Raw genomic sequence first — 24,787 nt, 5'->3', positions numbered from 1 at the left:
CAATGTCCAAGTGAGTGAACACGTTGTGCGCTGTTAAGCCGTCTAGATCAACGGTAGCTTCCTAGACAGGGTCAATTAGGTTTCAGGATGTCCTAAGTGACCGTCTGAAGTGTGTGCAGTGTTTGCGACCTGACCTAACCCTACCTCTGATGTTTACTCAACATGAAACACAGCTGGTTCAAAAATGGTTCAAAAGACACTTGCCAACATTCAACACAGTTTACATACATGTGTTCCAATAAACAGTAACATTTAAACTGGGAAAACATAGATCACATTTCCGTACTAGATCACCAGACGTGCATTCAACGTTCGATTCACAATCACAATCTAATTATACATATGTATATATATCTATATATATGTAACAGGGTGTCATATCTCTTAAATTATAATTACACAAAATTGCCTTTGTTTTGTTCTATTACCTGAAGTGTAGCTTTCCAATGCCGCCTTATGTGCCCCTTTCTATTTGATTTTGTTCTTTGATTTGGCTCCACCTCCTTCTGTACTCCCGCCCACATTCCAGAGAACCCCATAAGTTTCCCGTGCCCCCTGCCCTCTTCCCTTTGTTCTGGTTCCCTTGGGAAGAGGTGTGTACATTTATTTTGTGATCAAATCTTTGACCATCTTATAGCTTATCATTATTTATATTAGTTATTTTGATTATACATTATTGAAGTGAAGTCTGGGGTAAATATCTATCCATGCATAGATTTCAGTGTTTTGGGGAACTTTGTGTTTTGTTGCGATGTCCTAGCATGCACCTGACCCTCGTGTAGTCATGCTAGTTCCCCTCCCCCCCTGTGTGTTTCGTAGAGGAGTTGGAGTAAGGGCACTTGCTAAGAGGAGCTATTTGTTCATGTGTACCTTCAGGTATGTCTTTTATTTCTTTTATTTCAATAATTGTGGTTATAATATTGTATGTAGGGCCCTTTGTTCTGGTTCCCTTGGGAAGAGAGGAGTTGGAGTAAGGGCACTTGCTAAGGGGAGCTATTTGTTCATGGTTCTGCGTCGGGTTTTAGTAAGTGGACCAATCACAGCCCTTGCTGTTGCGTCGCCTCGACGGATGGTTACGATTTTTGGGAGGGGCATGTCCGGCCCTTGCTTTGGACGCTAAGGAGGATCCACAAGGACGTAAGGGTTCCATAACCCCCTTGCGTTGCGTGAACGTGGAACCATAAAGAGCCCAGTTCGTTCAGTCACAGTTCTGTTCGGGCTACCCACAGTGTGTGTGTGTGTGTCTGTGTCTGTGTGTGTGTGTGTGTGTGTGTGTGTGTGTGTGTCTTCTGTATCAGTGTAAATGGTTAGGTGTGGTGCAGGGATTACCAATACCGCAGCAATGATCGCACGTCAGGATGTACGATGGCTAGGGCAAACTTCTCCTGAAACGTCCACAGCTTTCGGACAGCTCAAGGCAACAACGTAGGACAGCGTCCTCCCTAGTATTCTCACATGGAGAGCCTCTTTTCCCCGTCACTTTCACTGATGTCCAGGCTCACTCCACAACGAAATGCTCAAACAGATGCCTCACTCCCAGTGGTGTAGTGGTCCCTGGAGAAGTGGGTATACTCTAAATGTTTGCCCTTTTTTAACGCAGCCCAGAAAAGCCCCCTTTTTTAGAAACAGTGACATGTGAGACTACTCTATTTAGTTTACCCAAAAATCCTTCAGTAGTATTTGCTCATAGTCACATCATTTCTGCTGCTTGATCTCAGGGAGGAAGGATTATGAAATTAATATACCAACACTGGCCCACAGACTAGTGACAGACAACTATGCATTTTGAGTGAACTATTCCTTATTCCTGGAATGACACGTTTTCTCTCACTTGGCAAGTCAGTAATGTATTTTGTAAACTGTGTCTTTGAACAGCTGATTTTCAGCATGGGCCAGAGTGGGCCACTATTATAAAGTTAACATGACTTGATCAGGAGCAGTTTGTAGGTATTACTGGTCACACAGGCAGCCTGCATGAATGTAAAATATAGATGAGGCAAACATGGTGTTTCAGTAATTTTTTGAACATTTATTTAAATAAAATACTTCAGATCTGAATTTGACAATGCATCCTTGTTCATATTTCACCTTAGATTAAAAAAAACGCACATCATTCTCTTCCACATCAATCATCTCGTTAGATGTATATAATATCAATATATATTTAAATAATCAAATGATGATTGAACATCATCATTCAAATTATTCAACAATCGAATCAGTAAAGGCAGCGAGTATTAGCCAATAAGAGGCAGAGTAGCGTGGGTCATGGCGCACAGAGCTTTTGGCCATGATATTACAATTATATTATATTATATACTATACTATTATATATAGAGCTCCGGGAGACGCAAACGGCAACAATCACTTTCTCCTCCATGCTGTAGTTCACCCCGGACTGCACTGCACTGAGTTTGACGGTGGAACGCTGATTGGCTGTTACGTTACACATGTCACTCAGTGGCCACGCTGTTGAACGCTGATTGGCTGTCATCACGCGAAATTCGCATCAAAGTTTAAATATTTCAACCCGAGCGAATTTGTCGCTGCACAAATCCTCGTGAACGCGCTCGCCTGTGCGAAAGTGTGCCGCGACAAATCAAAACTTTCTCTCGCGAAAAATTCGCCCGATACGCGTCTCTACGTTCACTTGTATGGGATCTTGTCGCCCCGTCGCATTTAGTGTGAACGCAAAAAAGTGGGCAATTTGGCTTGCAGATACTTCTGAATGGTGTGCATCTGGGGGGATTTAGAAGTGGGTATACGCAATGATGACTGAAAAATAAGTGGACTACACCAGTGCTCCCAGCGACCGAGGTGACGCAAAACCGTACTAGACTGAATTTAGCACTAATAAAACAAAACAAAAACCTACACACAACCGCCTTATAAGGGCTTTTTATTGTTCTACGTTCCCGCAACACAATGACCACGCAGACGCTTCGACGAACGTGAACGTTTATGGTTCTGCGTCGGGTTTTAGTAAGCGGACCAATCACAGCCCTTGCTGCTGCGTCGCCTCGACAGAAGGTTACGATTTTTGAGAGGCGCACGTCCGGCCCTTGAGGTGGACGCAAGAAGGGTATGCAAGGACATAAGGGGTCCGTAACCCCTTGTGTTGCGGGAACGTGGAACCATAAAAAGCTCTTTACTTCGCCTTGCACACAGCCGGGATCCTTCACTATATCTGCTCCCCTTCCCGCTCGTTTTCTCTCCCGCCTCTCTTTCCTTTCCCTGCCCATCATGCGTCTTAAAAGCCGGTCAATTTGTACCCGCTACATAAGGCAAAAATAAAAAAAGAAAAGGGTTAAAAGACAATCACAGAAGGAGTTAAAAAAAGGAGACACTAATCAAAAGCTAGTGAATAGAGGTGGGTCTTTAAATGAGACTTAAAAATATTCAGAGACTCGGCTGCACAGATGTGGAGGGGGTCTGGGGGATGCTACTGCAAAGGCTCTGTCCCCCCTAGTTTTTAGCCTGGACCTGGGCTCTGACAACAACAGTTGGTCAGCTGACCGTTAGCTGACAGTTAGTAATTAAATTAAGCAAGGGGCTGTATTTAAAGCTACAAAAATAATACATCTCAAACAAAACAAATTAGACGGAAATCTAAAGTTGCCACCTGGTGGGGGGGCAATGATGCCCGGAAAACGCCAGATATGTCTAATCGGTCGGCCCAAACGACTGCGATTTCCCAAAAAAAGAGTGTGAAAAAAAGAGTGTGAAGCTCCGGGGCAACAGTGCGTATCACCCCCAGGCTAATGGACTGTTTCAAGGTTTTCATCGTGCTATGAAGGCCTTTCTTCGGGCCTTCCTCAAAGAGAGTGGCTGGGTGGACAAGCTCCTTTGCGTCATGCTGGGCCTTAGGACTGCCCCTAAGGAGGACCCCAGTCCCCATCAGAAGAACTGGTGTTTGGCTAGCCACTGCGACACAACAACTCTGTGGACACTACAACTCCCTGGTCTGCAGCCCACCAACGGACTGTGCTTCAGGATAAGGCTTTTTGTGCGGGTACCCACTTCTCACTAGGGATGGGAATCGAGAACTGGTTCTTGTTCAGAACCGGTGCCGAGTCAACCGATTCCTTGGCATCATTAGCAAGCCTGCTTAACGATTCCGCTTATCGGTTCCGGTTGCGGCAAATGCGTCATGACGTCACACACACGCTGCTTTGTTTTGGTTCAGAACGCAGTAAACATGGCGCCGCCGAGGAAGAAGCGCATTGTGCGTTCACACCAAACGCGATGGGGTGACAAGATCCCATACAAAGTGAACGTAGAGACGCGTATCGGGCGAATTTTTCGCGAGAGAAAACCGGCGACAAGTTTTTGTCGTGATGACAGCCAATCAGCGTTCAACCGTCAAACTCAGTGCAGTGCAGTCCGGGGTGAACTGCAGCACGGAGGAGAAAGTGATAGTTGCAGTTTGCGACTCCCGGAGCTCTATATATAATAGTATATAATATATAATATATATATATATAATATATAATATATAATTGTATGTATAATATCACGGCCAACAGCTCTGTGCGCCTCCGGATGGCCGTAGCGTTGGGAGCTCTCATAGGGATTGGGCTTCTCGGGGTTTGTTTACCGGCGTTGCGATGGTTTCCGGTCGTGTGTGTTCCAACGGTTTATTAGGTAGGCCCATCTAATAAATCTCTGTCTAATCAATACTTCATTTTGTTTACGTCAGTTGAATTTTGTTACAAGTTGAATGCAAATGAGCACTGTTCGCATTCCAAAAGGCACAAGCCCTTACTCGACTGTTTTCAGTCTGTGTTTTTAGTTATATGGCACATAATGATGGCATTTGGGCTTAAAAAGCCAAACATGTATTTTTTTGTCTAGACCAATTGATTTGAAAATGTACAATTTCCTAATGCTAGACGCACTTCTGATCAGATATTAAAGAGATGTAATGCAAACAAACACATTTGTACTTATTTTCTGACCCAATGAGAATCGATAAGAGAATCGATAAGGAATCGGATCGATAAGCAGAATCGAAATCGGAATCGTGAAATTCTTATCAATTCGCATCCCTACTTCTCACCACTGCCTCCCACAATCCTTCACTCCCTCACGTCAGCAGTCAGCGGAATCCGTCTTCATTCATCTTGATGCAACCCGGGGTGGGGTGGGGGGATGGGCTCTTCCATGTAGAGGCATAGAGGCTTGGGACAAGCATTTTGTGGTAGACATTGGTGGTAAGGCAGGGCACATTTCTGTGGACCGCCTTAAGCCAGCTCATCTGGATCTGGACAGACCTGTGGCGCTCGCCCAGCCTCCACAACGGGGGCGTCCTGCCGCTCACCATACTGTGTTATTAACATGTTTTAACTTACTCCACTTTGCAGGTGTTTGTAGTGTGTTCTGTATAATGAGTTATGTTACGATCTGAAGTGCATTAGGCACGACACCTCAATGTACTATCTCGTTCTCTGTTATAGGGACGTTGTCTCTTTAAGATCGCGCAACTTGTTTGTTGATATGCCGGTTGGTGCCATGTTTGTTTTTAACGTTTTTAGCACTAAAATTTAGCAGTTCGATTTAGCATTTCAATTTTGGATTTAGATTCATACATAAAGATTAGGATTTACATTAAACATACAATTTGGCTTCAGATTTTGCATTTCGATTTTGCATCGAAATAGCATTTAGTTTTAGATACGATTTAGATAGAAGATTTAAATGTAGATATGAAATGTCGATTTAGGATGTAGTATAAGATTAAGATGTAGGATTTAGATTAAGGTATAAGATTTAGATTTAGATATAAAATGGAAATTTAGACACAAAATGTAGATTTAGGATGTAGATTTAGGATGTCATTTTAATTCAAGATTTAACGTATGATTCTAATTTTATATGTGTTAAAAAGTAAGTTACAAATTGAAATTGAAATCTGTACCTCAAAAATAGTTACATATAGTACATACAATAGTACATACTGGGTACAGACTAGACGATCATTCAATTGTAGAAAACGACCATGCAGATACATTAAGATATATTTATCTGAACTGTTTTGGCTGTTTAGTGTGTGGAAGGAAACTATTTGGCCAAAAAAGTACCACACACCAACCAATTCTCAGGAAAAGCCAGGTCATTTAAAAAAACAACTTAATATACCCAACAGCACAGGATGATCAGTAAAAGAAAACTGCTACAACCATCAAAAAATCTGGGGTTTGCTGACGAGAGTCTGAAGGGAGAAATTGGTAACAAAATCGGGCTAATTTACCTGTTGTGTGTACCCAGCGTAACTTTTACAGATTGAATTATGATGTTAAAAATATATTAAAAACATAGTTTTGATTAGAACTCTGATCATTAAACATGAATTTAGATGAGATAAAAAAAAACGTCACCTTATCGTGGTGGAGAGGTTTGCGTGTCCCTGTGAACCTGAGGGCTGTGTTGTCTGGAGCCTCGTGCTCCTGGTAGGGTCTCTCATGGCAGAGTGTTCTCAGGTGAGGGGCCAGACTAAGAATGGTTCAAAAACCTCAATGAATAACTTAAGAAGAGGAGATGTGGCCAGGCCCAGACGGAGGGCTCGATGGCGAGCGCCTGGTGGCCGGGTTTGCCACGGAGCCCGGTGGCAAACAAACTACGTGGCACCCCCCTCTCTTCATCCCATGGGCTCACCACCTGTGGGAGACCCGGGTCGGGTGCGCAGCCACATGGGTGGCAGCGAAGGTCAGGGGTCTCGACGGACCAGACCCGGGCGGCAGAAGCTGGCTCTGGGGACGTGGAACGTCACCTCGCTGAGGGGAAAGGAACCGGAGCTTGTGAGGGAGGTGGAGCGCTATCAGTTAGATCTGGTGGGGCTTACCTCCACGCACAGTCTCAGCTCTGGTACTGTACTCCTGGATAGGGGTTGGACTCTATTCTTCTCCGGAGTTGCCGAGGGCGTGAGGCGCCGGGCGGGTGTGGGGATACTCATAAATCCCCGGCTGAGCGCCGCGGTGTTGGAGTTTACCCCGGTAGACGAGAGGGTCGCCTCCCTGCGCCTACACTGTAAAAACGAAAACTTAAAATTGTTGGTCTCATTATGATTTCTGAGTAAAATGAATATAAAACATTAAGTATTCATGTCAACTGTGCAATGCAATTTAGTCCAACCAACAATGTTGAGTTTGGGTCAAGAGTTGGGCTCACTGTAGTCTCTTTGTTAGCAAGACACACGGGTTTAAGTCAGACTCTGTCTGAGGCTGGGCCAACTACGGTGCACATGCGCATTTCGACACTACCCCCCGGGGAGTCTGGGTATTCGTGATGCCGGTTGGGAAAAAGGGATTTATTGCCTTTTGTCAATTTGTTTCTGTTAGGTTAAGTTGGGTTAACGGGTTTGGGGGCTTTATTGTTTGTGTGTTGTTTATTGTGCGTAGTGTTGCCGCTACCGTTACCGAGACTTGCATGTCCGTTGGTTGGGTGTGCGGTGCGCTGTGTGTTGCAGGTGTGTGTTAAATAAAGGCAGCTCTCGGGATCGTGCGGTGTATGAGGCACGAGAGTTGCGTCACCGTTTAACCTGGGCTCCCGTCTCGTGCAGAACAAGTTTGACCATAATGTCAAACTTGTTCTGCACTTTGGTTTGCTGCATTTAGACAGCGATTCTCTGCTGCTGAACTAGCTACATGTTGCTTGTTCTATTGCTGTCTGGCATTCAGAAATGTAAAATGGAAGTTTCAAATTATTAATTTTAATAAAGTGAACTTAAAACTTGTTTTGCATTCTTTGAAATGTTTTTTTTTTTAAATAATATTAACCTTAATTTGAAATATTAAGTTAACACCCCTGACTTATTTTTTTGAGTTTGTAAAATATAAAAATCTTAGTTGGTATAACTCTAACTTTCAAGTTTGTCTAAAGAAGAAAATGACCTTTTTGATGGGCTCAAAACTCAAAAATTGATTGCAGTAAGTTGCCTTGCAATTTTGAGTTTGCTCAACTTTTTATTTTTTACAGTGTAAGGGTCGTAGGGGGGAAAACTCTGACTGTTGTTTGTGCGTATGCACCAAACAGCAGTTCAGAGTACTCGGCCTTCTTGGAGACCCTGAATGGAGTCCTGTATTGCTGCATTTCCACTGCAGGGTGCGGAACGGATCGGATCGCAAAGGTGCGGTAGGGAGGGGGTGGTATAGCCCAGCTCAGTTCCGAGGTCGCGTTTCCACTGCCGACAGTACCCTTTGTGGTAGGCCGGATGTCGATCGCCGCGGCAGCTACGTAAACATCGTAAAAAACGTCTTCCTCCCCAAGAATGCAGACGAACGTCTCCACCTCCTTGTTCGCCCAAGCAAGCGTTTTACAAGTTAATTGTAAAGAATAATACCTCGAGGCTACTGTTCGTTTGTTTTTATCCTCGCGTCACCCGGAAGTGACGATTCTGTCGACCAATCAACGGAGGGGGGGTGTAGCTAGAATTGTAGCTAGTGAGTTGGATCAGGGAATGGGGGAAATTTCCGGATAGACCTGGTAAGCCCAAACGAGTAGTGCGGGTGAATTGGGAACGTCTGGAGGAGGCCAACGTCCTAGGTATCTTCAACTCATACCTCCGGCTGAGTTTTTCTGGCATTCCTGTGGAGGTTGGGGACATTGAGCCGGAGTGGGCGGTGTTCAAAGCCTCCATTGCTGAAGCTGCGGTGGCTAGCTGTGGCCTCAGGGTCTTAGGCTCCTCAAGGGGCGGTAACCCTCGGACACCGTGGTGGACACTGGTGGTCAGGGAAGCCGTCCCATTGAAGAAAGAGGCCTTCCGGGATATGATATCCTGGAGGACTCCTGACTCGGTTGCAGGGTACCGACAGGCTCGAAGGGCTGCAGCTGCTGCTGTGTCGGAGGCAAAGCAGCGGGTGTGGGAGAAGTTCGGAGAGGCCATGGAGAAGGACTTTCGGTCGGCACCAAAGTGTTTCTGGAAGACTATCCGGCACCTCAGGAGGGAGAAACAGGAAACCATCCAAGCTGTGTACAGTAAGGATGGGACTCTGTTGACCTCCACTGAGGAGGTCGTCGGACATTGGAAGGAACACTTTGAGGAACTCCTGAATCCGAATAATACGCCCTCTATGTTGGAGGCAGAGCTCAAGGTTGATGGTGTTTCGTCGTCAATTTCCCTGCTGGAGGTCACTGAGGTAGTCAAACATCTCCGCAGTGGCAAAGCCCCAGGGATTGATGAGATCCAGCCAGAAATGCTAAAGGCTCTGGGTGTTGAGGGGCTGTCATGGTTGACACGCCTATTCAACATCGCGTGGGAGTCGGGTACAGTGCCAAAGGAGTGGCAAACCGGGGTGGTGGTTCCCCTGGGGGACCAGAAAAAAAAAGGGGGACCAGAGAGTGTGTGCCAATTACCGGAGTATCACACTTCTCAGCCTCCGTGGTAAAGTCTACTCCAAGGTGCTGGAAAGGAGGGTTCGGCCGATCGTCGAACCTCAGATTGAAGAGGAACAATGCGGTTTTCGCCCCGGACGTGGAACTACGGACCCGCTCTTCACTCTCGCAAGGATCCTGGAGGGGGCCTGGGAGTATGCCCATCCGGTCTACATGTGTTTTGTGGATCTGGAGAAGGCGTATGACCGGGTCCCCAGGGAGAAACTGTGGGAGGTGCTGCGGGAGTATGGGGTAAGGGGGTTTATCCTCAGGGCCATCCAATCTCTGTACTCCCAAAGCGAGAGCTGTGTTCGCGTACTCGGCAGCCAGTCAGTTTCGTTCTCAGTGGGTGCTGGTCTCCGCCAGGGCTGCCCCTTGTCACCAATCCTGTTTGTGATATACATGGACAGGATATCGAGGCGTAGTCGTGGTGGGGAGGGGTTGCAGTTCGGTGGTCTGAGAATCTCGTCACTGCTTTTTGCAGATGATGTGGGTACTCATTGGATCATCGGCCTGTGACCTTCAGCACTCACTGGATCGGCTGGTGGCCGAGTGTGAAGCGGCTGGGATGAGGATCAGCACCGCTAAATCTGAGGCCATGACTCTTAGCAGGAAACCGGTGGATTGCTTACTCCGGGTAGGAAATGAGTCTTTAGCCCAAGTGAAGGAGTTCAAGTACCTCGGGGTCTTGTTCGCGAGTGAGGGTACTATGGAGCGTGAGATTGGCCGGAGAATCGGAGCAGCGGGGGCGGTATTGCGTTCGCTTTACCGCACCGTTGTTACGAAAAGAGAGCTGAGCCGCAAGGCAAAGCTCTCGATCTACCGGTCGATCTTCGTTCCTATCCTCACCTATGGTCATGAGGGTTGGGTGATGTGATGACCGAAAGGACGAGATTGCGGGTACAAGCGGCCGAGATGAGTTTTCTCAGAAGGGTGGCTGGCGTCTCCCTTAGGGATAGGGTGAGAAGCTCAGCCATCCGTGAGGAACTCGGATTAGAGCCGCTGCTCCTTTACTTAGAAAGGAGTCAGCTGAGGTGGTTCGGGCATCTGGTAAGGATGCCCACTGGGCACCTCCCTTGGGAGGTGTTTCAGGCACGTCCAGTGGGGAGGAGACCTTTGGGGAAGACCCAGGACTAGGTGGAGAGATTATATCTCAACACTGGCCTGGGAACGCCTCGGGATCCCCCCGTCAGAGCTGGTCAATGTGGCCCGGGAAAGGGAAGTCTGGGGCCCCCTGCTTGAGCTGCTCCCCCCGCGACCCGACCCCGGATAAGCGGACGAAGATGAGATGAGATGAAAAAAAATTATAAAAAAGTTTATTTTAGTTTATTGGAATAAATAACGTTCCTTCCCTCTCTCACACAACCCCAGACACACAAACACACACAAAATTGATACACTTTATGTAGTGTAGTGCAATCATACAGCCAGTCAAGACGAGCATATGCTCACCAAAATGATTGGCTGGTTGAAGCAAGCCCCCAGGAACAGTGTATACTTCCGCAATCCACCAGTGCTCAGCGGCCAAGCCTGGTATTGCAGCTGTTTAAGCGGGCTGTGGACGGGTCCCTCGATTCAAGGGGCCCAGAAGTATATATCTCCGTTCACTCCAGTACAAGTGGGGAACAGGAATGTGTCTCCGCAAAAAAATTCTGGATATCAATCAAAGGCTCATAATTATCTTCATGCCATGTACTAAAACAATTAAAGTTTTCTTTTTTCTAAACGCTACCTAAATCGTTTTATAAGCCGTTTTATGTTATTATTTTTTGCTGGAGAAGGAGGGGTGGGCAGCTGAAAGGAGTCGTAGTGAAATGTTGTTTCGGCCTGGCATTTGAGAGGGCCTATTGCACGGCCCCGTTAACTTCTCGTGTCCGAGGTTTTTCCTTTTACTTAACATGAATGACGTTGATGGTAGTTAGGCACTGTGCTGACTTTTTATCACTAAAACTGTTTTAGTGATAAATGGATTTTTAGACTGGTTCAGCTGCTGCTCAATGACTCTCACGTTTCTCTGTTCCTCCGATTCACCATTTATTGATCCATTTATTCAAAAGATCCAAAGACAAAGAACGGGTGCATTACGGTATCATTTTTATAATATTGTTAATGGCCTAATAAACATTTCAGTTGCGTTAGTATTTAATTTTTCATTTGCTTGTTTAGCTATGTATGGCAGTTAACAATGTTGGTGTATTCCAATTATTTATGTGGGTAGGCTACTCTAATCTCATTGCTGATCGATATGTAACCATTTATTTGTATGTACATTTTTGATTGCATTTTTAGTAAATAGTTGGAAGGAATCTTTTTCTTAAGCAATCACATTGAACTGTATTTTTTTCTAGGCCTACATAGATTTGCTATGTTGTTGGTGCTATATGTTATATGGAGCAATCTTTCACATTTATGAAGTTGACTTATACTTCCATGCAGGGTTCGAGTTATGATTCCATCTTTGAGGGGGTCTCTTGAAGTTGTTGAGGGAGGGAGGGGAAAACTGTACCGGTGTGGGTGTCGGATTGACTCGGCTGTCAGATCGACTCGGGGTTCTATATGCAATAATGACGCACTTCCTGTAAACGCTGTCTTTTAAATGTGCATGCATTTATTCATTCCCATGTTATTCCCAAGTATTAACGATCGCCTTTTGTTTTCTAATCTATGAATAATAATCGAATGTACAAATTATTATTGCATATACTTGGGTTATATATAAAAGAAGAATCGTTAACTCCATTCACTGAAGGGGGCGACCCACTTTATTTCCAGCGCTCCCAACACAGAGTCAAAACAGCGACCCACACGCAGGCACTTCCGTTCTCCTCCTTCAGAATAAGAGTCCCTAACAGGAACTGGGTTACATATGCATTCATCAGTGTTTTTAGACGTGTTTCCAATGGCTATTTGTTGTGCAAAAGAACGGGCTGCGTTCAATGAAATCAAAACCAAAACGAATTGAACCTTCTTTTTATGTCCATGATTGAGCCCCGTTTATAAACAACCCTTCCGGGTTTTGTCCATTGGCTTGGGTTGATACGTCAAGTGTCAATACGTAATCTGTAAGCGCAGGACCCCGAGTCGATCTGGCAGCCGAGTCAATCCGGTACACACACCGGCCTTGCACTCAGTTGTTGACGGGGGAGGGGGGGGAACCGTACCGGCCTTGCGCTGGTTTGTTGGGGGGGGGGGGGGGGGGGTGTAAATATAGTAAATATTTAAGTGTGCAGTTTAAACAAACCATCTCCACACACTGGAGATCTCCTGCATGGCAACATGGAGCACCGTTTATTGGGATTATTCCTGGTAAAATAAAGGTAAAAAAAACAAAAACATTCACTGCAACTTTTACAATTACCTGGCTTCAAAAGCACCTCCCTGCATCCTTGTCTGGATGAGTCCAATACAAATCACGTGGAGTCTCATGATAACACTTCATTGGTCTACGGTGGACCGACCATAAAAAGCCTGTCCATAAAGTGACGAGAGATTACAATTAGAGCAACCAGCTGAGGGTTTTTTTGATCGGACCTGGATTTTTGTTTGTTTTGTTTTAGATTTCAAACAAACATCACTATATTATGATACAATGGATTCCATTAAGAAATTGCTTCCCAAGGTAAGATTAACCTTAAGTATGACACTCTCTGAACAAGTTAGATAGTTATATTTTCCCTATAAAGCTGTGTGTGTGTGTGTGTGTGTGTGTGTGTGTGTGTGTGTGTGTGTGTGTGTGTGTGTGTGTGTGTGTGTGTGTGTGTGTGTGTAGACGTATTTTCAAAGGAAACGGGTTGCTCAGGAGGTGTACGTTGTAGTCACTCATTACAAAAACCTAATGCCAGTGCTGGACAATTATGGTGAGTATGCGGTATAATAGATGTTTTGTTATATATCAGTCTCTCCGATACTCGCTCAGATGAACTAAGAAGTCATTGAATTACTTAAAAACATATTTTGTAAATAGTAACTCCTCCTTAACCCATAGCTTGTGTTTATAGTATTCAATGACGGCAGAACAAACTACTTAATGAGCTTATCGGGAACCATTCCCGTCATGTTCAAACAGGGGCGTTGCTAGACCTAGAGTTTTACTGGGGCACAGGCCCCCAACTGCCAAAATTTTTTTTTTTACGTGTGCACAATATGAAATATATGGATACAGAAGGGTATGTACGAGCTTCAAAATTGTTGTCACTGTCATACTGTAGGCTATATTAAAGCACTGGTAATGGTAAAGACGCAAAGATGGATTCATGAGTACCGTACAATTATATTTATTTAAACACATACACATCTCAAAGATTTACAAATAAGGTAACTGACAAATAAACAAAAAGTCTCTTTATGACCTTCACCTCTTTATCAGGAGAAGTCTACACATCTATATTTATTTAGAAGCTGTGTGGAAACAGCATCATTTTGCCAGAACGACATGTACTAAAAAGGCAAGAAACAAGGTTTAAAACTAATAGAATTTCTGACTTAAGGTGAGGTGGCTCATTGCCACCAATCAACCTGGAAAATGTTATAGAACCATCAAAGCTCTTAAATTAAACTAAATAAGGCCATACACTACTGCATAGAGCCTTTTTAAATGATTATTTTTTCACTATTAAGCTGTATCGCCGCGCCTTCATGGTGGCAAAGCGGTCAATAACGTGGCTTTGACTCACTTTGCATAGTTGCTCCTTTTCAATGGACAAAAGAGAAAGTTGGTGAAGCCTTCCTTGCCCCATGGTTGACCTAAGCCAGGTGTGGAGCCTTCTCGACACACTGAAAGATCGCTCACAACTACAACTGTTTACAGGAATTGTGAGTGCAATGATCTGAATTATCTGTGTCAATGTTGGGATCATTGTTGGATCCAGTATGTTAAAAACACCCTGTAGGCTATATCCATAATTTCCTTTTTTGTGTTAAGGAAGTTTATGTCTAAAACTTCCTCAAGTTTTGAAGACAGACAATTTTTCATTCATTATTCATTTTCCGCGTGTGTGCATGCACGCATGGTGTGTGTGTGTGTGTGTGTGTGTGTGTGTGTGTGTGTGTGTGTGTGTGTGTGTGTGTGTGTGTGTGTGTGTGTGTGTGTGTGTGTGTGTGTGTGTGTGTGTGTGTGTGTGTGTGCTATAAAACTACAGGCTACAGACGCTCAGTATTGAAAAACTGGTGCTAATTATGTGGGCAACATTCTTTAACAGCAATCAAGTTGTCATTGTTTGTGTCAAACAAGTTGTGAATTTGTTGTAACGTTAAAAAAGGAGATGACTTACTCTGGGCTTTTTCCAGCTCCCGTGGTTTCCAACGAAACATGATCAACAAAAAAACAAGGAATTGAAAGCTACTTACAATATGCCTAGGTTACATTAATTTCCCCTGATGGCAGCAATGTTCCACTTTCAGCTGGAATTCACGGTACATCAAAACCACGTGTCTTCTTTAGATTTCAGTTCCCTTTATTTATTCACACAGTTCAGCAGCGGCATTTATTCAGAATCAGAGCCCAAATTAAAGCTGCATTTAGGGCGACTATCACTACCCAGCAGAAAAATAGATGCACTATAAATGGTTTTGTATAGCAGTCACGAACATGAGCATAGTTGTGGAAATGCTGGTGTTAGAAAACATAGTTGACGGGAATTAAAGTGCTGCACATCGACTGTACAAATGTAGATTATTCATCACAAGAATTTTAATTCAGAAATCGAATAGGCTAATAAACTCTGAATTGTGAGATAAAATTCAGCATTCTGATAATAAAGTCAGAATACTTGGATAAAATCCGAATTCTGATAATTAAATCCAGCATTAAAGGTTCATTTAAGAAGGTTCTCACCAGTCATTTGTCGCCTGGTCGCAGTGTCAAGTTTTTTTTTTAAAGTAGTTCACTAGTCGTAGCGTGCAAATAAATTGCAGTGTCAGAATTCTGAGAATTTTGTCAGCATTCAGATTTCCCAGAATTCTCTTACACTGCAAATTAAAGCGCTACTACTAGCAAACTAGTTTCAGCGTGACTGGAGAGAACTTCCTTAAATTAACCTTTAATGCTAGATTTGCATCAACGCTATTGTGTGAATTAGTATGGTTCTCTTTCATGGAAGCCGGAAGTGGGAGATTCCTTATTTTTTTTACCATTATTGTTTTATTAACAAATTTCTCCTACAGGGGATTGATAAAGTTCTATCTAGACTATTGAACAGAAAGAAACACTTGGTCATACTTTACACACTTTCAGAAGAGTCACGTGGACGAATCCGTAAATAACTGATTTTTTTCATTGGTTGTTGCGTTAAATCGTACCCAGATACAATAGGGCTATTTTCTGATTGGCTTTTATGTAGCCCCTTTCGTTTTTTGATTGGCTGGTAAGAGGCAGGCTCGACTGAAGACTCCCGAGGCAGCAGGAGATGCACTTGATGAATCCTGCCGATTCCATAGCGAGAGCGGCGCTTCTGCAGATGAATTTAATAATGATCAATGGAATTTTACTGGGGCACTGGAGACTTTTACTGGGGCACGTGCCCCAGTAAAAAGGGGCTGACGACGCCTCTGTGTTCAAAGGTAAGAACCCTAGTTGTGGGACACATTATAACTAGCTAGCTAGTTATAACAGCTCCTCAGAAAGCTAACATCTTGTATCCAACTGCCTGTGGTTTTCTTGCTGGCTACAGACACGAGCTACAACATCCCAGTGTGCTTATGGCTGGATGAGAGCTACCCCAAGACAGCCCCTATCTGCTACGTAAAGCCCACCAAGGACATGGTGACGGTCAGGGGGAAACACGTGGACAGCAACGGGGAGGTGATGCTGCCCTTTCTGCAGGAATGGAGCCAGGTTAGAGCGCACACGCCTACAGTCAGCACATCCCATCTGGTCGACTATGTCGAGATATTGCAGATGATTAACCAACAATCACACAGAGCAACATAACATGAAAAGAACATCTGCATTAAGTCATGTAGCAGACACTCTTATGCAAAGCCACTCACAAGTGAGGCAGAGGGCCATCAGAGCTAATAGGTGACAGAAATATGTTGTAGTGTTGCACAACCTGTTCTAAAAGACCAATTCGAGAGCAACTTACTGAATACAGGCTTAGTAAAACAATGACAACACTGATGCCAAAGTCCTCCTCCCTTTCGGAGACCACGTGTGCGGCAGGATTAGATTGGCCGTTGTCATGACGCCTGCTTATGGCGTCTGATTGGGTCTTTTCCCCGGCTCCAGGAGACGTGTGACCTGGTGAGCCTTCTGCAGGTGATTTCGGCCGTGTTCGGTGAATCCCCGCCTGTGTGTGTCCGCCCCCCCCAGGAGACTGCCCAGGAGACGGCCCAGGAGACGGCCCAGGCCTCGTGTGAGGATCCAACCACACATCACGTGTTAAAACACTTCCACAGTAACCATAGATATATATTAGGGCTGTAACGATACACAAATTCACGATTCGGTTTGTATCACGATTTTTGACCCACGGTTCGATACATCCCACGATTCTTTTAAATTTAAAAAGCATTTTATTTAAACAACACTTAATTATCTTAATGTAACATTTAATAACAAATCATTTGGAACACTGAACAGATTTGAACCGAAAGAATACTATTAAAGTATAGCTAAATTAATAAAGAAATAACCAAAGATTGCAGTTGGAGGATGCTTTTTGCTGGTAGGCATAATAGGGCCCCTTTAACTGTTTGGTTGGTTTATTCAAATATCCTTATTAGCGCTTCTTATTAGGCTATGTAGCTTAAATAATGACATAATCAGGCCGTATAGAATGCAACATGTTTAATAGCCTAACTTTCAATAGATGAGGAAAAACATGAACGTCGCAATAACGAGGCATAGTGTTACGAGTAGCATATGTGTGTGCGGGAGAATGGCAGTGTGCGTATGCGTGTGTGAGTGACGTCAGCGAGTGAGTGGACGAGCGAGGAGAGCGAGCGGTAGCGCGTGTGTCTAGTGAAGAAGCGAACGAGTCCGGTAGAATAAAGTACCCATCCTGTCAATAATCGGTGGCCGCTTCATTCCGACCTATAAGCAGACAAACTGCCAGTCCAATCACACAAAACAATAGAGACAGGATCACACAGGCAATTTTTTTCGCGCTTGGCCCACTCTGGATAAATGTCGTTCATATCGCATATGAGGACTTCGACGGCTGTGGAGAAATGCAATCCTCCGTAGCCACGGAGAGCTGTGATCACAGAGAGGGCATCTCGTCACATATTTACGGCATCGATAGGAGGGGGCGCTGTCAGCAGACTATTATTTAGACAAATTATTAGCAAATTTCAATCGGACAATTTGACCGAAGAGTTAGAAAGGGCATATCGCGCTTGCCTTCTCACACCGCGAGACAGGTTCGTGGCTTTGAGTATCGCGATTTTCGGTTTGATACGCGTATCGTTACAGCCCTAATATATATACTGACTAGATGTCACCTGAGCTGCTCTGTTCAGTGGAACGTATGCGTCAATAGACGTTTTTACACTGCCAAATATGCCCGTCTTATGCACGCCTTTTTTCCGGCGTGGTCCACGCGTTTACACTGCCCGTCTGCCCGAGGTATATTGCCGGCTTTAGGTAACACCCCAATTAACCCTCCAGGACTCTACACACATTGGCGGTTTCATTTTGATGTCAATGCGATTAGACGGCTCCGCGGTTCCAGGGGGGTGGGCTTGGGTAGAGGTGTTGCTGCGCTGTCTCTACAACAGAGAGACAACGCAGCGATCCAGTTTGAACAGACCCCATGGTCACGTGAACCAGACTGAACAGACCTCATGGTCACGTGAACCAGACTTAACAGACCCCATGTTAACCAGGCAGAACAGACCCCATGGTCACATGAACCAGACTGAACAAAACCCGTGATCACATTAACTAGGCTGAACAGACCCCATGGTCACATTAACCAGGCTGAACAGACCCCATGTTAACCAGGCTGAACAGACCCCATTTTAACCAGGCTGAACAGACCCCATGTTAACTGGGCTGAACTGACCCCATGGTCACATTAACCAGTCTGAACAGACCCCATGGTCCCATACATTAACCAGGCTGAACAGACCCCATGGTCCCATTAACCAGGCTGAACAGACCCCATGTTAACCAGGCTGACCAGACCCTGTGGTCCGCTTAACCAGGCTGAATGGACCCCATTTTAACCAGGCTGAACTGACCCCATGGTCACATTAACCAGGCTGAACAGACCCCATGTTAACCAGGCTGAACGGACCCCATGGTCACATTAACCAGGCTGAACAGACCCCATTTTAATTAGGTTGAACAGACCCCATGGTCACAAAACCAGGCTGAACAGACCCAATGTTAAGCAGACTGAATAGACACAATGTTAACCAGGCTGAACAGACCCCATGTTAACGAGGCTGAACTGACCCCATGGTCACATTAACCAGTCTGAACGGACCCCATGGTCACATTAACCAGGCTGAACAGACCCCATGTTAACCAGGCTGAACAGACCCCATGGTCCCATTAACCAGGCTGAACAGATCCCATTTTAACCAGGTTGAACTGACCCCATGGTCACATTAACCAGGCTGAACAGACCCCATGTTAACCAGGCTGAACAGACCCCATGGTCACATTAACCAGGCTGAACAGACCCCATTTTAATCAGGTTGAACATACCCTATGGTAACCAGGCTGAACAGACCCCATGGTCACAATAACCAGGCTGAACAGACCAAATGGTCATGTGAACCAGGCGGAACAGACCGAATGTTAACCAGGCTGAACAGACCCCATGTTAACCAGGCTGAATTGACCCCATGGTCACATCAACCAGTCTGAACAGACCCCAAGTTAACCAGGCTGAACAGACCCCATGTTAACCAGGCAGAACAGACCTCATGTTCACATTAACCAGGCTGAACCAGTCGTGGCATGTTAACCAGGCAGTGGTCTTCACGGAAGCCTCGTTACGCCCCCCACAGCACACATAAATGTGTTGGAACTCGCCGCTGTGAGGAAAGTGCTGTTGCATTTCTTTCACCTGGTACATGGCTGCCACGTTCTGATCAGCACAGACAGTATGTCAGTGGCAGCGTACATAAACTGACAGGGGGGAGTGTGCTCCTCTGCTCTCCACCGAAAGGCGGTCGAGCTCTGGCTTAGGACTCATCAGTATCTCCTCAGTCTGAGAGCCCTGCATATCGCGGGCGCCAAGAACTTCGGAGCGGACCTCATGTCTCGCGGGGGTCCCCGCCGAGACGAGTGGCGGTTACATCCTGACATTGTCAGACTGATCTGGTAGAGGTACGGGACGGCTCAAATGGACCTGTTTGCGTCGAGGGAGAACACACACTGCATGTGGTGGTTCTCTCTCAACCCTCGGGATCTTCCCCTGTTAGGGGTGGATGCATTGGCACACACACCTTGGCCGCGGGCTCTCTTGTTTACGTTTCCCCCGCTCCAGCTGATCCTTCCTCTTCTGGAACAGGTCGGACAGGAGAGATTGTCCCTCATTATAGTGGCTCCGGAGAACCACTCAGCTCTGTGGTTTCCAAAGCTAACGGCGCTCTCACGGAATGCGCCGTGGTCGGTACTGTTCAGATCGGATGCACTTTCACAGGCCCACGGGACAGTGCACCACCCGCCCGATGTATCGGGACAGCGGTTGGTTTGGCTCCTGAGAGGTTGATCCTGCAGGGCAAAGGTTTGCCTGAAGCGGTTATCAACACTATGCAGAGTGCTCGGGCACCTTCTACTTCATCCCTCTGTGCAGCAAAGTGGGGCGCTTTCTGTAATTGGTCTGACAGGAACCACACTGTCCCATCCCTATGCGAGGTGGGAAGCGTGCTTGCGTTTCTGCAGTACTTATTGGAAATAGGTTTGGCCTTCTCCACTATCAAGGTCTATGCGCCGGCAATGCAGGCTGTGATGGTAGCCCGGTCTTCAGCCATCCACTGGTCAAGAGATTATTGCGTGGGGCTAGATGTGTTAGGCCAGTTTCGCGCTAGCTTACAACATACTGGGATCTCCCCACCGTGTTTCGTGGGTTTTCCAGGGCCCCTTTCGAGCCTCTGTCTCAGGCCCCTTTGGATGCCCTGTCTTTTAAGACGGCACTCTTATTAGCTTTGGTTTTTGCCAAGCGGACCGGTAAGTTGACCGCTCTGGCCATCAGCCCGAGCTGCTTGTTGCTTAACGAGGACAGCTCTTTTGCACTTTTCAGACCCAATCCTGCGTTCCTCCCAAAGAACATTCACAGTTCTTGAGGGATATTGTGTTTAAGGCTTTTCACCCCCTGCCTCATTCTAGTGAGGCGGAGGCGGAGTTGCATCTCCTGTGCCTGATGCGGGCGCTGGCTATGTAGGTACATGTAACGCCCATCGAGTGGGCGTTACAGCCCACTCGACTCGGAGCGTGGCCGCTTCAATGGCTCTACTCGGAGGCATTTCGGTTTGAAGACATCATCGTGGTCTTCCCTGGCCCCTTTGTCCGTTTTTACATGTTAGACATGTCCAGGGGTTCACTCGGCCACTCTGTGTTGGAGTCCGGGGCCCCTTCTACGGCTTAAGAATATAGGTATGTTCTTTTAAGTGGCATCGTTAATATTCTCTCGCCGGCTGGCGAGTTGGATTTGACTGCCAGTATTCCTCTTCCATCGTTTTTCAAATGAGAAACGGACTAGAGGGGTTTCCAATTGGCTCGCCAGGTGACGAGTTGGATTCGTCTGCCAGTACAGCCCTCTGGCCGTTTTTTTCAAATAAGAAGCAGACAAGAGAAGTTCCTTATCGGCGAGTTGGACTCCATAGCTCCATCCCCGGTGGTAGCGGATCTAATGGAAACCGTATTACCCCGGTTTTTCTTTACATTTTCATGGATTCCATGAAGCACGGATTGAGCCAGAGTTTAACAGACTCACTTTTTATCTTGATCATCGCCTTGGTTGATCTAGGAGGAATTCGTTTTTTATTAAGCTGTTGTTTTACGCACATCATCTGCTTTTTTGAGTCTGATGTGCCCTGGTGACTTAAGTATTTTGACTGGCGTCCAGCAGGAGTACATTGTTTGGGCTCCGCTCGCAGCTTCGCCTTAGCCCATAGGGCGAAGCCTAGACGGCGTAGCCTACATGAAATAGAACGATAGTTCTGATATTTTAACTCTAGTTCCATGATTGTAGGCGTAGCCGTCTAGTTTCCCACCTGCTGTACCCTCCAAATGCTGAAAGAATAGCATGGAGGATGAGCGGTGGTATGCGCCGCATTATATACACAGTGCTGTGGGAAATGTGGGCGGTGCCCACGTTGATTGGTGCATAGTTTACATTTTCAGTACGCGCAAGCACGCACAAGGGACAAGCCCATAAGGCCAAGCCTAGACCGAGGAATTTCGTCAAGCATTTCCAAACCTGTCGCCATCTCATTGCGTCTCACACTCACTCGCTCAGTGAACTGCCTGCTGTTGCTATGACTGAGGGCGAGCTGAGGGGCATGCCGACTCACTAGCCTCTGCATGCAAGGAGAGTTGGAACGGCTCATGTCGTGGATAAAACCCACGGTGTAATACTTTAACAAATTACGAGAGGTCGAGAAGGACTAGGGTCGAATGATCAACATCACTTGAGTTGGTTTGTAAAGAACTCGCGAACAGTCTCGGAGCTCCGGGTTATACCCTAATTGTGTGGCCTCCCCCAAGATGTCCTTGGCCAATCATAGTGCTCGAAACTACGGGCCCACCCCGTTCGCCATTAGCATTTATGTCCCGCCCACGATGTCTAAAATACATTCCATACAGTAATTGAAGCATTACGTACAAAAGGGTTACATATTAAACATTAGTTACATGAAGTTACATATTATACATTAGTTATATGTGAGGTCTTTAATTAAAATCTATTCATCGCCTTGTTTATTAACCTGATCTTAAATCACCATGACTTACCACATGGGTTTAAGAGAAGATTGAGCCCTGTGAAAGCAATATTAATTTAAACAGTAAAATATGCATTTGTAGTAGTTAACAATGCCACTTTATTTGTCTGTGGCATATACAGTCATAATCCTAAAGTAGTGTCTGATTTTAACCGGGGTATGGATTAGTTAACCTAACTCCAACTCCAGAATATACATTCTAAAACCAGACGAGGAACCACTGGGCGTAACATGTTTCTCTAAGAGGCCATTTACATGAGGCGTCGGGGGTTCATCGGAATGCAGGCTTTAGTTTAACACAGGAAGGCCAGTTAATATCAAGTGTATAATATTTGGCTCCGTTCTAAATATATTTACCTTATATTTTCATATAATTTATACTTAAAGTTAACATTACTTATTATATCTAAGTTAACTGAGAAATAGACTGTCATTGACTACAGAGTGATGTCTTGTGTGAATGTTTGCCGGTCAACCCCGAACTCTCTGAGGTGTTGAATAACAATGGAACAAGATCTGGAGCCTGTCCCTCTCCCCCTGCTGGTATATTCCTCTCCACTAATATACATTTGGCAAATATCCTTTCAACCCTTCATTATTTTCTACCACACTCGCTGCACAGACACAGTTATTTTAATAAAAGTAACGATAGTAAGAAAAATTGGGAATCGTATCGTTTTTTGCCTGAGGGTATCATGATACCTTTCTAGTATTGGTATACCGTGCAACACTAGGCTGAACAGACACCATGTTAAACAGGCTGAACAGACCCCACGGTCACATTAACCAGGCTGAACAGACAAAGGGCGTAGGTTTGGTCTGAGCTTTGGTGGGGACACACTAAATCAAATCAATAAATTAAAATAATAATGTTTTGATGACGGATTCATAGGACCCTTAATAACAAATACAGCAGGGTTCCTACAGATTCCATAGGTCCCCAAATAATAGTTCTGGAAATACCAAACATGCTAAAACAATGTTATGGCCCAGAGGTGACATATGCTATCTGGGCCTTTGTCCGCTTGGGGCTGGGACGCTGCTGTGGACTAGTATCATTGACGTCAACTCGTTGGACATTGCAGGCTCTCTCCAGTTCTACAGACAAGCAGAAGGACTTGATGAAGACGCACAACTATTTCTGACAACAGAAGATGATCAGCCTTTTCATCAAGACAATGAAACTAACTGTTAAAACCTACTATATATTTTCCATTATAAAATCAATGTAGGCCTATTATACATTTGTAAATGTGTTTCCTTTAATATAGCAATATCCCCGCTATTTAGTCTCACTGGCCTATTGTTTGATAAGTTTTGTATTCTTTTTGAAGGTCAATGTTTAAATAATTTTCTGCTGATATATTCTAAATAGACATAGGTTAGTGTAGTAGCTAGGGTGTATTATACGCATACATATGTCTAACACACATACATTTATGCATACATATTTGTATATGGTGTATAGCCTTTTAGCCTACCTAATGCAGTAATCTTTCTCTCCTTGCTTCCCTCTACTTATCTCTATATATTGAATGCATGCGACCAGCTTTACATAAGTCTCAAACATTTGTGTTTTGTTAATCATGATGCTTAATACTGTATATATATCTTTAGTGAAAATGACTACAGTAATCTGTCTGTCCCCAGTGTTTTACAGTTCACAAGATGTGATGACAAATGTTATTTCTGTTCCAGGCTAGTTCCTATGTGTTTTTATTTGGTAATCTACGTTTTAAGAATTGATGAATACAAGCTTGAGATTGATTATTAATTAATTACAGCAAATTGTTGTGTTTTATATGTGCATGCATGTAGGCCTATGTCTGCAGATATGCATGTATGTATGCATGTGTTTATGTTGGTGAAGGGATATACAGACATTCTTTGTACAGTTTGTTGATTGTTGTATACCCAGCTCAAATAAAAAGATTAAAAAAAAAATAACCTGCAGTTTGGATGTTATTAATCCCTTCACTTCCTGCCCATCACATAATTTTTCTTCACTGCTTATGCCATGGGACTGTGAAACCACTCAAACCATGAACCATTCAGATGCAATTTCTGATCATTTGTTATAATCACTACTAAAGGTATAAAAACGAAACATTTAGGGAACAGAAATGCTTTGCAGTGTAAAGTTGTATAGAGAAGCCGTCGGGGTAAAGATGCCACCCACACACACCACCTTTCCAAAAAATCCTGAGGCTCCCCAAACCGTGGCAACCTAAACGTATCTTCTCAATATCCTTTCAAACTGTATTGATACACTAAAGCCAGTGCAGGGCTCTGTTACGCCCTCTATTGGGATGTCTTGTAGTGCTGTCCAAAACGTGTGGACTAACTGTTTGGGATCATTGTGGACCACCTAATTGATGTGAACTCATCTGCACGCACACTAGACCATGACATCGCCGTCTTCATGTGATCAAATTAATCTAATGGCGATGGAGAGACAGGTTTTTTGAGCTGGCAAGGGGTGACATCTTTACCCCGACGGCTTTTCTACACAACTTTA

The 24,787-nt window shown here is 45.0% G+C and overlaps 1 protein-coding gene across 4 annotated transcripts in view; it reads left to right on the top strand.

Annotated features, from left to right (window-relative positions):
- The window catches only part of zgc:123278 (uncharacterized protein LOC641569 homolog), a 169,742-nt gene that overhangs the window by 6,521 nt on the left and 138,434 nt on the right, over positions 1 to 24,787 (top strand). Inside the window, exons 1-5 of one of the 4 annotated variants that reach the window (XM_060075568.1) lie at positions 12,688 to 12,988; positions 13,139 to 13,226; positions 16,038 to 16,201; positions 16,691 to 16,721; positions 23,355 to 24,199. In XM_060075568.1, coding sequence (XP_059931551.1) covers positions 12,959 to 12,988; positions 13,139 to 13,226; positions 16,038 to 16,201; positions 16,691 to 16,721; positions 23,355 to 23,464 — 423 coding nt within the window. In that variant the 5' untranslated portion in view covers positions 12,688 to 12,958 and the 3' untranslated portion in view covers positions 23,465 to 24,199. Of the gene's footprint in view, positions 1 to 12,687; positions 12,989 to 13,138; positions 13,227 to 13,367; positions 13,440 to 16,037; positions 16,202 to 16,594; positions 16,722 to 23,354; positions 24,200 to 24,787 lie in introns of those variants that run through there. The other 3 variants (XM_060075566.1, XM_060075567.1, XR_009529708.1) reach the window with 3 other exon arrangements.

The sequence above is a fragment of the Gadus macrocephalus genome, chromosome 16 (genome assembly GCF_031168955.1).
Source record: "Gadus macrocephalus chromosome 16, ASM3116895v1".
Lineage (NCBI taxonomy): Eukaryota > Metazoa > Chordata > Actinopteri > Gadiformes > Gadidae > Gadus > Gadus macrocephalus.
Note: the sequence above shows the minus strand (reverse complement) of the source record. Positions and strands in the feature narration are given on the sequence as shown.